Consider the following 18439-nt stretch of genomic DNA (forward strand, 5'->3'; position numbering starts at 1 on the left):
AGCAGTAAGTGAGCAGCAGCAGGAGGAGAACCACGTGGTGTCTGTGGATGTGTGAGGGACACTTCCCCCCTGGCACCGGCGTGGGGTCGAGCCCGCGGATGCAGCGGCCGGGGGTCGGTGCGTGAGCCCCGCAGGACCATCCACCTGTCTGAGGGGCGAGCACGGCTCCTCCACTGGTTCCTCCACTGGTTCCTCCACTGGTTCCTCCACTGGTTCCTCCATCTGTTCCTCCAGAGGTCCCCGGGTGGAGGAGGATTATGTCTCCGGAGGTGATGATGCTCCTGGTGCTGGTGCAGATCCTGTGGGTTTTACCTGGGACCGGAGCGGCTCCTCCTGTGAGCCCAGAGCAGCTGGACACCGGGGTGGTAAGTTTCACACCTTCTCCTTCATGCACACCCTATTCATGCACAAGTCCACCCCCCATCCCATCCCTCCTCCACCTGTCAGTGGATCCAGAGGTGCAGGCTCTGGATCCTGGCTTCCTCCCCCATGTCCTACTTCTGCTCCTCCTGAGCGTCCAGGGAAGGAGCAAGTGCTGCCTCCTCCAAATACTCGACCTGCATGTTAACGCCGCTCTGCAGCTCCACTGGGCTGGAGAGAGAGGGAAGATGGACAATGCATCGAGCGGATGGATGCTGATTCCTCTGAGAGAAAATCTAATTCAAAACATGGGCCTGTCATAAATAAATGCGTGTGATAATCAGGGTGTCTGTGGTTTGGAGCTGCACGTTTTCATTAAAACTGGCAACCTCCCACCATCCCATCCATTCGAGCTGCCACTGCTCATGGCAGGTCCCCATTGATCATGTGGCACATCAGAGCTCCTCAGGAGGAGGGAATCTCATCTATCTTTATGTTCTTCTATCAGTTCTAAAAGAACATGAGTCCAGATTAAAACATTCCAAACAGCTGTATAAAGGGATAAAACCTTGTGTGGGCTGCAGGCGAATATGAGAGCATCGTCTTCGTAAAACTTTAAACGTCTCGGGCTTCGAAAAGCTGTTAATCATCTTCTCCTCTGAGCAACGTTATAGGTTTCCGTTGCTCTTCATCCCAATCCTCTGTCTTTCCTTCCACTGCTTCCACTCCTCTTCTTAAAACCTGCACTCAGGGATTAAGATGTTTTAACAAAGACGATAACAATAGCATTGAAATGGGTCAGTTTCTACGATCTTACTTATTCTTTCTTAATTCCAGCTTGAATTTGCTGGGGCTTTATTTTTTTCTTTAAATCCCAGACACTTTGATTGGTAGCTTGAATGGACAGTATTTATAATCCAGCTAAGATTGCATGGGGGGGTTGAGACAAGACTCGAATTCGATGTATGTAGGTTACCCAAATTTGTACTTGAGTTTCATAATCTAGAGAAATTGTCCATGAGTCAAACACGGCACACACACAGTAAGCCCACTAAGCATAGATTATCCATATTTTCAGTTGGTGTGAAAGAGCCAGACTTGGTGCAGGAGTGAATTCCAACAACCCTGACATCAGGACATGCTCCGCTGCACCTCAGCTCTGAATCAATCTTTTTGTGGTTTTCCAAAAGGTCAGTGTCATCCGGCAGTGTTTTCGTCACAAACTATATACAGCTCTTTTTTTTCTCCCTGTGTAGCTTTGGCCACAAACAACCAAATGCCTTAAAACAGGCCTTGTTATATTGTCCGGTTGCAGTTTGAAAGTAAGCTGCTGCCTCTGAGCACTGACCACAATGTGCGTTTTCCAGCTTCGTCTGACCTTTCTGGATACAATTTAAAAAATACATGGACAGAAATTGGAAACCTATGGCAGTACTTGTTTTTTCGTGCGGGTCTGTAAAGCTCCTTCTCTTTCTCTATGTTTCACTTAGTTGCACTTATCGCTTGTGGTGTGGAACACAGAGAACCCAGCAGAGTAGAGATGCCAGATCTGTGAAATTGAGGATTGATATCATTAAAGTGTATCTTCACCAGCTCCTAGCCTAACAACACCCATTAGAACAGTTTTGCGATAGGGAGACAAGGAAGGCGAGGGAGCGGATGTAAGAGTGGAGGAGAAGTGGAGGAATATTCCACTCTAGAATAAGCTGAAGTGGGAATTAGTGGAGGACCATGGGCGTCCTGAGTCCTACCAGTTCAAGCTGTTGGCTCCAGTTCCTCCCTAACCTGGAGCTCTCAAGGCCGATGCAATGCATGGAAGAGTGGATGGGGGCGGTCTCCGAGTGGTTGTATAGCAGATTATCTCTGTAAAGAATAATTACTGTCGTGGATAGGACACAATAAGTACAAACCTTTTACTTTCCGGATATTTTCGTGACCTCTGACACGACAAACACAGCTGTGTCTGTAGATGAAGAGCTGAGGTAAGAGCAGCAATCTCCTTCCAATTTACTGCGACAGAGAAAATAATACACAAGGTGGAAGCTTTCCTGCGTCTTGGATAGAGCTGAATATGACACACACAGTCCAAAGTGGTGCTGTCACCTCTGTGCAGCCGGCAGTCTGAGGGCCATTACTCTTGTGTTGATGCCTTGCTCGAGTTCATGTGGCGGTAAATGCAAAAGCAACACTGGCAGCCCAGGGTTGGATACACACCTAAGAACGTCCACATTTGTTATCTAGACTGGCACTAACTTCTGTTTGTCTACTGGTGCAGGTCCCCACACACAAATCTCACACTCTCTGGCTACCTCAAGAGTTGTTAAAGTCAATACATCTATAAAACCTGTGTGTGTAGAATTCAAGAAACTTTGTACAATGCAAAGGAAAAATATTGACTCTTCACTGAGCACTCGCACATACAGTATATATTGCTTATATGCTTCCAATCACATTTTCCCGTTGCACACACAAAGCAAACTCTCACCAGGTTCACCAGCTGCCTCTGCCTCTGCCGCATAGATCCATTAGCAGTAATGTATTGGTCATCAATGACGAGGTCGTCTACACACAATGATTTTTCTTGAACCCCGGTATGATTCCCACTGTGACGACACACTTTGAAAGATCTTCGATAGAGCGTCTGCAGGGTAACTAGCTCTACTCTCTAAGTCCACCCCGGGAGGTAAATGTTTGAACTTCCTGTGCCCACAAACCACAAAGACATGAAAGTGCCTTTCAAGTTTATCATTTTGTACCCAGTTTCACCCAGCTTGCCCACTTTTCATGAGTAAGCACTTGGAATGATCTTTGCACTGCTCCTGCAGGTCCAGGACAGGTCTTACATTCCCAAGTTTTTTGGGGGCTGCCAAAGAAGTCGTCGGAGTACAGACTCTTTCTTCTTTTCCCAGGAGAGGGAGCAGGAATAAGCTCTCTTTGTAGAGCAATGAACCTCGGGGGAGTGGGTGTCTTCCTGTCTGCTCTTCAGAAGCCATATGTCCCTGCCTTTCTCTCGAGATTGAGAGGCCGATGGCAAAAGTTAAGTCCATATTTGTATATATTTGAGTCATACTAAATGTTGTAAAGCCCTGTGCGAAAGTAGGTATTTTTTAAATCAACCTCACTGCAGCATAGTCGCCAATCCTCTGGGTGCACAGATTTGCTCAACTGGAGGGATTATGCATCTGTGATTTTGGGGTTATATCATCGTCAGTCACCAACTACAAACCTTAACTACAAATCAGAATGTGACTCCCTATGATCCAACAATGGCGAGTCAACACAAACCCAATTTGAATATTTAGAGTGCAGTTGTTTGGGCCTATGGGTTAGTGATAGGATTGCTAAGAGCTCCCACTTGCAGAAACGTGAATCGGTGTGTATGCACTGTAGTATCTTTAAGGAGGGGATATACCTGATAAAGGGTGAAATGTATTTTAGACATCCACCGTTGTCAATTAATTGAGAGACAAAAAGTTCCCCTCCTGTATTCATGGCAAAAAACAGAGATCCTCTGTGTGATCCCCGATAGGGAGGGCAGTTTATCGCAACAATATAAAGTAACAGCCGCTCCTAGTTCATCACGGAAAGACAGAACGAGAGTACGAGAGCAGGCAGAGCCGATGATGATTAGTTGGCCGGTGACTGATTTCCCGTCACTGGGGAGCCAGAGGACACACAGAGAGCATTATTCTGCGCCACTGTAAAGGCCGTGAAGCACGGATAGGATCAGCTGATTGTACACATCATTCTTTCTCCTCAGTGGATAAATGTGAGTCTAATCATATTCGCTATTCAATCAGCATAAAAAACGTGACAAAACAAAAGGAACCAAGCACCACAAAACAATCTTCTCCTCCCTATCATTGCTCCCTTCCAGACCCATTACACTTCAGAGCCATGACGCTCCATCACTTGGCTTTTGGTTACGATTGTGAACCTTGTATACAGCGTGTGTCTTCACACAACCCCACAAAGTCCTTTAAGTATCTGAACTACACAACCCAGTACAGATCTAAAGATTTAGTTTCATAGCCTCGCTGCTCTCTGGCTTGATCTGCCACTGCACAGCAGCAGGCGAGGGAACGGATTCCCAACAATTAAGATGTAAATACGCCCTGTGTTTTTTCTACTCATCATATCAGGAGTTGTTTTATTTTTTTTACGTGCTGTTTTCCCAGAGGAAATACTCAGCTGAACAGTCAGGGCTTTCCCTTGGATAAGCAAGAGTGAGCTCAGCAGATTAGCAGATGATAAATTACCTACAATGCCGTTTATTCAGCCACCTGTGGATATTTATTCATTAAAGAAACACAACCATTACACATTTGAGTAATGATACCAAAACCTTAAGACTGCGATAGTGTGTGTGTGTGTCTGAAAGGACAACTACACCCCACCAGTCCCTTTCTCGTCTTCATTTTGCGGTTTAATTTCTTCAATGGAAACACCATCTGGCATCAATTCCTCTGGAGCGGCAGGCGCTCCCCCGTCTGCTGCTCTCATACCGCCACCGCTCGCTGCCTTCCCCCCACTGCTCCAAATCCAAAATGATGAGTTCCTATCAGGTCCTGGAATTCCATTAACAACAAAAACAAAAAATGAACTCAACGAAAAAGACAAGAAGTAGTCTTACACAACACATTTTTATGCTGTTAATGAGGCCCAGGAGCTTTTAGTGACGATCACAATCCCAAATTCCTTGAATTGTGGTGACTTCTTATGATCAATTCTGATGCTATTTACTAGAGTCTGACTGATATTTAGGGACTGATGCCATTACGGATCTTTCTTATTTCAGATACAAATGTACAGAGAAATTCAGGAGACGCCTTTATCTAACCCTTATGATTAAGAATGTTGAGAATCTTTTATTATCTACATAGATATGTCCGTGAAGGCTAAAATATGCTTTTAATATCTGCCAACAGAGAAATCTATTCTCAATCCTTTTAGTTTCTTTTGTAAGGTTGAAGACAGCCATGTTTCAAGGGGAAAAATGTCGAGAGGGCGTCACTAATATGCTGAGATTCACAACAAGAACTCAAATAGCATTCAGCAAAAAAATAAAGCCCTAATTTTTTACATCCCGGTGGAAGAACATCCACTCACCACTCTGTTTGAATCCCAGCTCATTTCCTTCAAGTACCATTCTCCCTCCTCCATAATCCTCCGTCCAACAATGGTTCAGCAGCGAAAATGTTAATTTTAATAATTCACTTTTTGATCTGAAGTATATAATGGTGAGATCATTTAATTTGCAAGCCCTGTTTCTAATAAACTCAGTCTGGCTACCAACTTCACCACTGCACTCATTAGTACAGTGTTTGAAATGTGGGTGCATTTCACCAGCATGGGATTCGGTCCCCTTTGCCCCTTCTTCACTTACTCTGTCTCCTTCCATTTCCTTCCTGCACTTACCGTTGGAGGCTTTCTACCACACATCAGGGTTCTGCTGATTACGCCCAGAGGACCAGAGGGGGCTCAAATAGAGAACTGGAAGCAGGGACAGTCAAAGGAAAGTATGATGGAGGGATTACTTCAGGAACATGACTGAAGTGCAAGAGAAGAAGACTTCTGCTTATTGAACACACTTCTTCCCCAAAGAAAAATGGAATTGGAAGTATTTCTGTAGGTGCTTTCAGATATGCACCAAAGTTCAGACATTATCCAGAACTTTTCCTGCAAGCGCCTTTGGTAAAAAGTCCAAAAAACATCAGAGTGAGTCTTATCGAAACAGGAAGAATGCAAATATCTTGGGGAAGGCGCTGACAAAGATGTCAACATGGAAACACAATAGCAATCAAGAGCTTTTGTGGATAAGGGCAGATGCTGGCGTCAATGTTCCGTAAACTAAAATACCATTTTCATCAGCGGTATTTATACATCATGGCCAACCTACTGCATGTTCTACCCAGACACCCCCCCTCGTCCGAATGGTTTCGGAGTTTTTCCTTTTGTGAACATTTCTGACGCAGACAATCTCCAGTTTTTGTAGTTCATGTCTGGAAAAAAGCGTATGTCTTGTCTATGGGTGGTTGAATTGATTGGTTGTTATAATACAAGTTACATAGGTAATTCAGGAATGTGTAACCATGTCAGACAAAACAGTGTAGATGCTACTCACCATAAATCTGTGCTTACACTCTCAGCCTGGATCATTGGGAGACTTATGAGAGCTGCTGTTCCACTTCCATTAAGCATCGTGACCCACTGTCTGTAGAGATGTGTCGTGGGACTCGTATTGAGGACAACAAGATTATTTCAGGAACAATGTCATGTGTGAGAAGACTTGCACACAGAGATTGACAGCGAGCCTGTGTTCAGCTTGGAATATACTATATAGCACGATCTCGGCTTCTTGGGAAGACGGGAAACCCCAATCCACTCCTGTCCAATCTGTCACGAGAAGCCTTGTTAGGCCTAAAAGTTCTCCAGAGATGTGCAAGTTTCTGAGAAGACTGTCAGCGACACTGCAAAGTTTATGAGTTCCTCAGAAACCAATTCCACAAGGATCCCAGGAGCCCGGACATCTCATTGGTGGCACTGTAGCATGGTGCTGTGGGACCGATGTGTGGCAGCTGCTGGGCTCCTGCATGACTGTTGCAGACAATGACAACACACTAGTTCTGAGTTAAAGTTTGACAGCAGGAATACAGAACTCCATTGTCTGTAGAAGTTTCTCACTCTTGACTTGTGAGTAGAATGAAATAGAAAGGAACATAAATACTGGCCACTGACCCTCAATGCAATGCAGATTCAAACCAGTTTTATTCTGAGAGCTTCTGTTTTCCCTGTCTTCTCCTTTGGTCCATTGGTTGGTGCCATCCCCTGCTTCTTCTTCTTTGTTTGGTTTATTGAAGGCTGACCTGTTTTACTTTTGGTTTCAATAACATCCATTTATATATATTTTATTTGTGTCCTTTTGTTGTAAAGCCAAAAATTATATTTAATATGAATGCTCAAAGTCTTTACCTTTCTTATATTTGCTGGTGTCGACTAGGATAAAATATTGTCACTGCAGATGTAGATATATGTGTGGTTATTCTATAGCAGCCTGGTGTAATTTACATGTGATTTAATCAAAGTGAGTGCTGTTCCATAATGGCTCTGCAACATACCTGCCGCCTTCAGATGGCTGCAGGGCTTTAATGAACTGAAAGCAGCTGGAGAGAAATTCTGTGGGAAATAAGGGTCATTTAAATTAGGATGTTATTCATAGTAATGATGTATAGATTTTCCAGTTGCTGATGCAGATATTTAGAGAGCAGTATGGCTGATGGCCAATATATATACTCCCAATATTATGCTGTTGTCTTTTTGAGAAATGAGACACAATTTACTATACAAATATATTACTCACTGAAAACACACACAAAGATAATACATGTATTGTTATGTGGATATGAAATTGCCTCTCTCTGGATGTGAGATTTTTATCATTTTGTGCAGCCACTTCTACACCTGAGACATATTTTCCATGAAAAGTGACATTTCCATGAAAAGTGACATTTTGATTTGCTCTCTCTCAATTGAATGAACGCACCACCTGCTTGCACCTCTGCTTCCACCCCTGCTGCCTGTGCTGCCGCGCTTGGCACTGAAATACCGCACAAATGGGAAAAAGCAAATGGGTCCAGAAAAACCAAACTGTTGGAGGGCAGCTTGTGCTAATCATTGCCCCCAATCATGAAAATAGTTCCCTAAGGGTCTTATAACTTCCCATAGCCATATATAGATATTACTGCTCTGGTGCTGACTGAAGTGCTGACTTAGTGCCACTGCAATTTTGTTAAAATATATTTCAGTGAGAGACCAAAGCAGCAGATAGGGGAATTCTATATGCAAACAATAGCTTGAAGTCATGTACATTCTTCTATGGCTAACTGTGGGAGTGAAAATCAGGTCTGTGCAAATGTGCCCAGTTTCACAATGAGGAGGATTAATAAAAAGAGAACCATACATATGCATGACTTCATAAATATCACCAAGACAGTACGTTTGCAGATATCTGCCTCCTCAGAGTTTTATTTTATTCACAGAGTTTTGGTGCTATTTATCAGAGCGGGTGTTTATTGGAGAAGTGCTGAAGTATTTTCCTCAGCTGTGTTTGATCCTTGCCGTCTCCCATAGGCTGTTATTGACTGCATGGCTTACTGGTCCTGTGGTTTTGAAGCAAGCTCCCTGTGTAGAAAACCCCAAATCATCTCCATGTGGCCTTTCTATTTTAACCGAGGCATCTCGTCTCCCTGTAGTCACGGACCAGATCAAGGTTTTGGTTACCAGTGCTATTCAAAGGATTGACCAGATCTTGTAATTATGGTGGTTTCTGGAGTTGTGCTGCTCGCATGTTAAAGTTAAAATAAGCTAGGGACCCTCCAAGTGAACTGAAGGAAACCCCAAAGCAACAACAGAGCTCCTCTGAAGTTTTCCTTCTGAAACTGCGGCAGGATTGTAGTAAATGGAGGATGTACTGTATGTGTGTTTGAATGCGTGCAAGGGGAAGCAAAAGGCTGTTGCCTCTGCGGAGAGTTGTGCACATTCTGATTTTCATCTCTGACATCGGCACAGTAGTGATGGCACAGCTGGTTGTTGGTTTATTTCCTATCAATCTGAAGGATAAGTAGCAGAAATGAAAGGGGTGCGTTTGATGTGTGCTTTGGAATTAACGTCCAGTACTGTACGCTCCCAGAAATGAGGACACATTAGTCTGTGTGTCTGAGTAGCGGGGAGAAAGAGGGAGGCAGACAGACTGAGAGACAGAGTGAGAGACAGACTGCACAACTGGAAGGCATCAAGTGTTTGGCCAATGTCTGTGAGTGGTGTCTTAGCATCATAATAAAAGCTTGGATGCAATAAGCATTAAGGCATAAAAATCAGTCGTGGCTACCGAGAGCTGAATCATTTTGTCCCACAGTTTCAAACACAGCCACATTAATTTGGAGAGTGACTGTTATGTTAAAGATTGTATCTGGAGGTGCCTATTAGCTCAGTTTTTATTCATTGGCTAATTATGTATCCAGTGTGTTTTCGCTCTTTCTATCTCTCTCCAGCCCACGGGAGACAAACAAAAAGTGACAATTAAACTAATTACATACCCTCCACAAAAGATTTAGTGATCGCACTGTAAACTCTGCATGAATGAGAAATAAATTAGATTAAAGTTCAAGAGTTACACAGCAGAGGGGATTTGTGGCAGGTAGCCAGGAGACATGGGGAAACAATGTGTTACTAAATTGATGATTAGACTTGAATTAGACAGTAATGCTTTATTTGTAAAGTGCATTTCAAAAGCATCGCAATGTAAGATATAAAAGGCATCATGACTAAATATGGAAGTTCAATGTGCTCCTCAAACACTTGTCTACTCACCTCTGCTGTCTGCTGTCATATTCTTTTAATTTACGGGGATGAGATCCTTTTCGGGTGGAAGAGGGGAGATTCCTGCAAAGTTATTAAATGATTGCGATGAATGTCACATTAATAAGTCACGGCCACTCAGCTCCTCGATCCATTTAGGTTAACCAAGTTCAATTAACTGATCCTGAAAGAGCTGCTTCCACTTTATTCTTCATGATCCTTAAAAATGACTACAACGTCACTCTGTGCAAATTTGAATACGATTTGATTCAGGTTACAATAAATTACTTTATTTTTTCTTTTGATGTCATTTGGATTCATTAAATATCCTGGATTGTCTCACTGATGAGTTTTTGAGCGTCTGCAGCTGTTTCCTTGTGGTTGAGTCTGAGTTTTTCTTATTTTATTACCAGCAGCCCAAATGGAGTTTACATCTCAAACAGGGAATCAAAGCAAGATAGAAGCAGTACAGTGTGTAAACTGGGTCATGGGAAGATAAAATATTTCCGCAATACAACTTTCCACCAGGAGCTGGAGATGTTGATGACGACAAACCCTCGAGCAAGTGTCACAGCAGCACATGTTTTTTTTATATACACGCAACCACAACCTGCAAGTAATTAAAAGAAAAACTTTTTTTTAAAGTGCTTTTAAATGACAGTGGAAGATGATTTTTATGACTGATCAGTTAAATGAAAATCAAACCGTATTCTTGAATCGCAGTATTTTCAAGTGAATTTAAAAGAAGTCTGAGGCGTTTAACACAACCGATTAGTGTCTATTGATTCGTCTTCTGATGCTGACCTTGATTTTTTTACCTTGTAGCTGCAGAACAAATCCTCAGATCAGACAGCTTGTCAGTGATGCACAGCTGCTGAAACCATCAGTCATCAATACAGGTGCAGGGTTGAAGCCAGTAAGTAGTTCACTGTGGTCTGTGGAGCTGAGGAGACCCACAGATGTGAGCATGTGTAAGAAACTCAGGAGCAGTGTCTGCGTGACATTGATCTTTTTACGTGTATATTGGCCTCTCTGTGTTGAATGTGATGGTTTACAGAATCACAGAGCTAAAGTTTACAGGAGCGGTAAACTTTAGCTCTGTCTACGGTTTCTGTTGTGGTAATCATTTTGTCTAAACGAAGTAATAAAACTTCTAAATTCACATTTAACGGCCCCACAATAAAGGTGTACTGCAAATGATTTACTCTGACAGGCTGAAACCTGTATGTTAACAATAAATTACGCTAAAAAGTAAGTTACCGACTTTTCTAAAGTTTTTCCCTGAGACCAGTCTACCAATCCTTTCAAAGACACCATTATACACCCTGTATTTCTAGGTATGCTTAAAGGTCTTGTCTGTATGTGGAGTTTCTGAACTGCATTTCAGTTTTAATGCATTTGTGTGTATGAAGTTGCATTTTTATATCACTGCAGCTATGCCTTGCTAGTGTGCTAACTCAAAGCTGCTCTATTGTTTGAAGTACTGCTGAAGTAAACACAAACCCTGTAGCTCCACACACTCAATTATTCGTCTTAGACTTCTTCGGCTTCTCCTCCACACCTCCCAAGTAGTTTTTATCAGATTGAGGCAGCATGATAATACAAACATTCGTTATTTTCCATGACTGTAGGGTTTTCTCTCTCCTTTCTCTCCCACTCTCTCTCTCCGTCTGTTTCCCATGAACACCGGCTCGGAGTGAATCTTTATTTTTGTTGATCCTTTGTTCTGTTGTCAAGCAGATTTTGCTTGAAAATGAGTATTTTCTGTTTCTATGCATACAGTACATGTGCATGTGTATTTGCCTATGAATGTTGTGTGGCTTTGGCTTTGTGAGTTGGTCTTTATGCTTGAGTTGATTTGGTGTGTGTGTGAGCTTGAATGACTTTACTGTGCAGGAAACAGGTGTTTAGTGGATTTTGTACAAGTGAATCAGCAGTGATATCTCTGCAAGAAAACTTCTCTGTAAAGTGCCAAAACAGTATAAAATGCGATTTGTATAAGTATGATTCTACAAAGCCTGTCTTCTCATTTTATCAATGTGTGATTTCTAGTGACATTTAGCTTTTACGATTAAATAGTTGATAGTGGAGAGTGAGACAGTGTTCTGCTCATTTTCAAGGTAGGAAATCTCGGCCTCAGCTCTGGCTTTACCTGGTTTTGTTAGTGGCGTGCCAGACTAGTCGGTAGAAACCATTATGCAAATGTGAACTAAATTTGAAGTATCGGCTGAGTTTACTGTCCAGGTGTCTCAGGAGTTTTCTGTGTGGGCGAGCAGCTTCCTTTACTGCAGACTTTGGGCTATTTTACTTTGCAGACCTTTCTACATTTACAAATAACTTATGTAGCACACTAGAGGAAAGAAGCATCATATGTCACCTTTGTACTTGGATAAAGCCAGAACTTATTTAACAGGGATTGGAAGTGCAGGAATTCAAATCTCCGGTGTTTCAAACCATATTTCTTCTCTTTTGTGTTTGCACATAACTACAAGACTGTAAATGTATTATTTTACCTGTAAACATGTTGTTTTAACCTCTACAACCATTTTATGCCTTGGCCGCCTGACTGTCGTGAATGTAAGATGAGCTCTACTCGGATTTCTCTCCCACTAACTGTCTGGAAATGTCTCGGTATACAGTTACAGACTTAGCTATGCAGTAGGGCTCCGCTCTGCCCATAAAGTATCTCACTGCCTTGTAGCACCACAGCGTTATCCACAGGAGACGAGTTGAAAAGCAGACACACACACCCTCAGCCTGACATGCAGCACGAGGAGGGATGTGCACCAGGAATGAAGTCATAGGAGAGAAATATACAGCCCATGAAATAAACTTGTGACAGCCACGCCGGCTGTCTGAGTGTGGTGCCGCGGCTACATCACAGCGTAGAAGTTTTGCCGAGAGTTTGAACCTTGACCCCATTTCCAGGCTGCAGTCGTGTCGAATTGCAAAGCAAGCAGGCTCCCTCCGCACCTCATTTTGTCCAATTCAACTCTCTGTGTTTCAGCCTTGAAGTTCCACTTTGGTGCTGAACGAGCTCCGTGCTGCAGAGTCCCAGTGTCTGGCTGTGGAGGAACCAGCTGATCCACTGCGGGCCTGTCAGTTCTATGCAACACTTTTATTGTTATGTAGGTCCAGCTCAGTTCCTCTCAGCTTCTTTTCCCTAATGAAACCACACATATCGAGACAGCTCATGTCTTTCTGCAGGTGCAGCACAAACACACACACACCCCCTCTTTTCTCCCCTTCTGGAACTGCTCCTCTTTTCTCAGATAGTTCTTCAGTGTCACAAGAGCTGGTCATCACCAAGTCGTGTGTGTTGTACTTTTCACAGCTGGGAGCCGTTGGGGGGCTCCTTAATAAAATCCTTCTTTGTTTGTTTTGCATGCTGGAAGGGGAAACTGTCTGTGACTGTGAAAATAAACAGACTAAAGTTTGCAGCCTTGCAGGGATGAGAAGCTTGTCTGATGGATAACAAGGTTTTCTCTTCAGACACATGGGATGTAGCACATAGACAAACAGAAAACACACATGCACGATGTTGCATGGTTCATTCATGGTGACAATGTCTCGGGTACAGCCTGATAAAGAGTTCAGGAGAAGCAAACTTTACTTTGAGCACATTCTAGGTAGATGCATTTGAACCCATGTATCATTGAGCATTGAACTAGTTCCATAAGCTTTGGGTTGGATCAGTCAACACACTAAACTAGAGCCTGATTCTACCATTTAGAAAATATATGCATTTATTTTGAAAGCATCTCTTTATTGTCCTAATTTATAAGGAAGTTTATGGTTTTATTATACATACATGGGAAACGGCACTCTAATCAAAACCATGGTCACTAGAATCCAACATGGCAGGACATGTATGTAGCGTGCACCTGTGGGCTTCAGACCAGTTGTCACCAGTTCTCAGTGCGCGTTGTCATTTACTTGCCTCATAGCTTAACCATTGGGCCTATAAATTACATACAAGATCCATAAATACCCTCATATATTTACCGTGTGTGTGTATACATACATGTATAAATTCCCTGAGCTTGTCTGAAGTCGGAGCCGACAGAGAGACCATCTCTCATAACTTCACTTTAATGTAATACGAGCCAATAAATCCACGAGTGAAGCTAAATAAAAAATACAACACGGTTAACTTAATTCACTGGATTTATTTTGACTGTCACACATAAAACTTTGTGAAGACTAAAATCAAATCGCAGATTCACGCTCTCAGAGTGCACACTTAAAAGTTAGAGATTAGTCGTGACAGAGGATGTCGTGTGCAGTAGTTGTGCAGATCTGTCACGCATACAAGCGTGTGTGTGTGTGTGTGTGTGTGTGTGTGTGTGTGTGTGTGTGTGTGTGTGTGTGTGTGTGTGTGTGTGTGTGTGTGTGTGTGTGTGTGTGTGTGTGTGTGTGTGTGTGTGTGTGTGTGTGTGTGTGTGTGTGTGTGTGTGGTGTGTGCTCATTTCTGTTGTCTCTCTAGGATCCTATCAAGCAGAAACACAGAAACCTTACTGGGACGTAACCCTAGTCCTAATGAGGCAAAGTGGCTTTTTCTGAGGTCCTGGTTGAGGTGAAGGTTAAGATGTGAAGTGTTTTTAGGTTAAGGTTCTCGCCCATAATGAATTAAAGTCAATACAGTTTTTCTCCGGATAGTTGTGCAGTCCTGTGTGTGTGTTTGTTTGTGTGTGTGTACGACCTATCCGTTTGTGTGTAACTGTGAATACTTCCTCTTTGCTGTGGCATGTGGGCTGAATGCCACAACGGGGACACTGGGCTGGCGTTATTCAATCCATGTGTTTGTGGGCCTTGACTCGGTGCCATGCCACACTACCGCCCACAGAGAGGGGAACTTCAAAGAGGGTTTGGGGGCTTTTTCCCCCCCGAGTGGGGGCCACAGAATCTTCTGCTTGTTAAAATAAACTTCAGTTACAGGGACAAGACCTAATTGGCTCCAAAAGCCATCAGTTTGTTTATCTTTAAACCGAGGTTGACTTATTTCCTCACTGCGTGCACTCTGTTTGAATACCCTCTGGAGCTAAATAAAATATGCTATTTGGTGGATAATTTTGTCCAATATTCTTCAGAAGTTCACAGCCCTCTGACAGCTGTGGATAGACTGACACCTTCGCAGTGCAAGTGCTGTGCTCCAACCTTTTCAAGAACAATTTATAAACCCACACAAGCTCTGACTCAACACAAAGGATTTGACTTCCATACTTCAATTTCTAGTCAATGTTGCATTGCAATATGCAAAGAGTTCGAAGTTTTTTACAAATGCAATTGATTTCACTACTTTTACTTTCACTTGACCTCAAAGGAATATGCCCACTGCTTTTCCACCTCGCTCTTTTAAACCAACACAGATGTGATGACGTTAGGGAGGGCAAAGAGGGACACGCAGAAACAGGATCCCATGTTTTCGAAGTAAAAATCTCAATGGCCAAAGCTTTTTTTAATTTGATGCAAAATTGTAAAAGAGGAAAAAGTCCAGACCTCAGGTTTTCCAATAAAACCACTAAAGCTCCGCTTCATGGAAACATGTTATGACTCCTGGCGTGCAGAGGGAACGGACTTTATGGCAGGTTTTTAAAAAAGTTGCTGTTTACGGTGCTCGTAAAGTCGGCATTTACTCCTAGAATCAACACATTTAATATCACACATGGTTTCCCCCTGAGTTGGGTCAGTAACGTAGATACATGATGGAGCTTCTTGTGCTTCTGTTTCCTCATAGGCTATATCCACACTCAATGTTTTTAGTATTAAAATGAGTCTGTATTGTTACGTTTACAGCACTGTTTTGGAGAAGGCTACTGTTCTCGTTGTAGTTTGGAAACTTCAGGTCTGCTTTATTATCTGGACGGGCAAACAGATGATGCAGTCACCAGCCTTCACTTCCTAATTGGTTCTTATCGGTCACGACTACCAGCCCTGAATGCAAAACATTACTATGGATCTCAGCTTTAGTTTCACTTCTCCAAAACTGTCCTTCAGTTCAGCAAGTCTTCAAATACAATATCTACTGTATTACTACAGTTGGCATCGTTGAACCAGAGCTAGACAAAGTCTCTCACAGCTGAGAGGCTGTTTGCTGATGTGGCTCAGGTGTTGGGCCGAGGTTTTCTGGAACAAGCTGCTGAACCTCAACAGCAGAGCAGTGCACTGCAGAGCAGCTTGAGCACTAGCACCGTGTGACATTGTGATAACATGAAAGGGGCTGTGAAGGGCTTTATCTTGCTCAGATAACAAATAACCAAATATACCATTTACAGTGATGATTATAGTTTTTGTGACTTATTCTGGCATTTACTACGACATAGAAATTATAGGTTTTTAGTCTTTGGAGGTGGAGCTGTGCAGTCCCATTATTGGAGAGTGACTGGAAGTGAAGGCACGTCATCCATCTTGACATAACGTCTATGGTTTCAAATTATAGATCCATCTGCCCCATGTGCACAGCTGGAGTCATTACATAAATGATGTCACGCCGCCGTCTTCGCCAGTTACTTCCAGCAAGTGGGTTAACTCTCAGATCAATTCCCTCTATTACCGGCTGTCCATCAATCTCTCCGTCCTCCGGTCCCCCGCTGCTCCGTATTTAACAGGACTGAAGCAGTGGTAGCTTCCATTAACCAGGAATGTCCAGGTCACTTAGTGTTGAAGATCTAAGAGAGGTCGAGGAACCAATTTTAAAGCTCTCCCTCCTCTCCCTCCTCTTCCTCCTCTTCCTCCTCCTCCTTCACTCACTCACTCTCTCTTTCTCTCGTTTTCTTTCCTCGGCAGACAGGAGTTGTGTCTCAGCTCTCTGTCGAACCAGCTGTCTCTAAGCCAGGGATTAAATGATTCACTTATCAGCCACACTTTAATCCTCGCTGTCACACTCTCGCTTTTTTTTCTCTTACACACTCGCACTTTGTTGATTCACATGGGTCCGCCAAATTGAATTATATTTGAATTATAACCGAGAGTTTGAGTTCTGCAATTATACATTGACATTTGCCGGCTAGTGGGAGCCCGGGCGTTGAAGCAAGCACACCCAGCAGAACACATCCTTACAACAAATCAGCCATGTGTTCCATTATAAGCACATTAGGTGGAAGTACTTGTCTAATGAGGTGATTGAGTGCTTCAGCAAGCTGGGGTGCCTGCCATCTGCTCGCGGCATTGTAGCTTTGATTCCCACAGATGACGACTATTATATGTCAGTCCTTGGCCGTCTTTACCATCCGCTGCTCTGAGCCCTTCGCACGTACAGTAGCGTGGAGCGATTTCACCGCCCACGCTTCTCCAGACGTTTGTAGGTTTCCAGCTTCTGTGATGAAAGGATTTACTGCTTTTTTTTCCTGGGGGTTTTTTCACTGTTAATCAGACAAAACAAGCAATTTGAAGGAATAAAACTGGATTCTGGGGGAGGATCTGTTAATAAAATCACACCAATAATTTCCTCGGCCAAGAAGGTTATGATTGCTCCTGTCCATTGGTTGGTTGGTCAGTTTTTCAGCAGGATTGTGCAAAAACTGCACAAGGTATTTCCACAAAACTTGGTGGAAGGATGGGACATTAACCAAAAGAGAATTCATTACATTTAAGGGTCAATCCGGATAAAGAGGCAGATTCCCTTCCTGTAAAATTGCGAGAGGTTTTGTGACATTTTCACAGATTTTTCTGAGAATAATTCGATTTAAACTATATTTTAGGCAATTTACATTCAAGAGTGTGTGCAATTTTAAAACAGGTCCAAATAAAATATGGATGTACTGGATTTTAATGCGATTTCAAAGGGGGACTGTTGAGCCTTGACGGAGGAAACTACAATTGCCCTCAGTAATCTAGCTGCACCCAATTTCACACTCGTATCAGTTCCCTAAATGTGCCGGATCTTTTTTTTCCACACCAAAATTGAATGTGTTCTTCCCTGACTCATACACATCCTTCCACTAAGTTCCGTAGAAATCGACATTTGCAGCCCATAAGCCAGGTGAAGCCAATAATGAAACTATATGGATGCAACATATTAAATGAAGTATCACTACCATTGTATTCTTCTGACTCTATTCGCTTGGTAAAGATGAAGCTAAACATTGAAACTTTGATTTTCAGTAATTGGTGCTCCTGCTTATTCATCACTTCCTTCTACATTTGTAGCTCTGTTTGGGTCGTGCCAATATAAACGTTTACTGGTTATCAACAGCGTTCAGAACATTTGCCAACAAGGTAATATTTCACCCCCCCAGCTTTGCACATAAAGGTTATTGTATTCCCCCCCTTCCCCCCTCTGTTTTCCATTGCACTGGGAGGCACAGGTAGAACGTGTTGCAGCTGCAGTGTGTTGGTGATTATTTACTCTCTGGCGTCCACTTGTAAAGGCACATAAGAGCGTACATGTATCATCTCTGGTGCCTGCTTTTTATTAGATAATGACTGCAATCTATCAGATTTGGACCGTGAGAGCACTCTCTGGAAGCATATAAATGTGCGTGTGTGTGTGTATGTGTTAGTCCTTAATTTTCTCTACACATTCACTCCAGCGTTGTGTTTGCTTGATGTGGGTAAACACGCTGAAAATGTCCTTTCAACCTACTCTTCATTTTCTTGTGCTCCATCAAAAGCATTATTATGGTTTTGCTATGCAAATGCAGAAAGTATGAGTTTGACAGTGTTGCAGTCCGCCTACATGGGAGATTTTATTTATTTATATTACTTGATCAAGTTTGGTCTT

General features: G+C 42.9%; 1 protein-coding gene across 1 annotated transcript in view; it reads left to right on the forward strand.

Annotated features, from left to right (window-relative positions):
* Nucleotides 1-257: 257 nt before the first annotated feature.
* Nucleotides 258-18439, forward strand: part of mmp17a (matrix metallopeptidase 17a) — a 62353-nt gene continuing 44171 nt past the window's right edge. Inside the window, exon 1 of the mRNA XM_061078448.1 lies at nucleotides 258-365. Coding sequence (XP_060934431.1) covers nucleotides 258-365 — 108 coding nt within the window. The remainder of the gene's footprint in view (nucleotides 366-18439) is intronic.

This window comes from Limanda limanda, chromosome 1 (assembly GCF_963576545.1).
Source record: "Limanda limanda chromosome 1, fLimLim1.1, whole genome shotgun sequence".
Classification (NCBI taxonomy): domain Eukaryota; kingdom Metazoa; phylum Chordata; class Actinopteri; order Pleuronectiformes; family Pleuronectidae; genus Limanda; species Limanda limanda.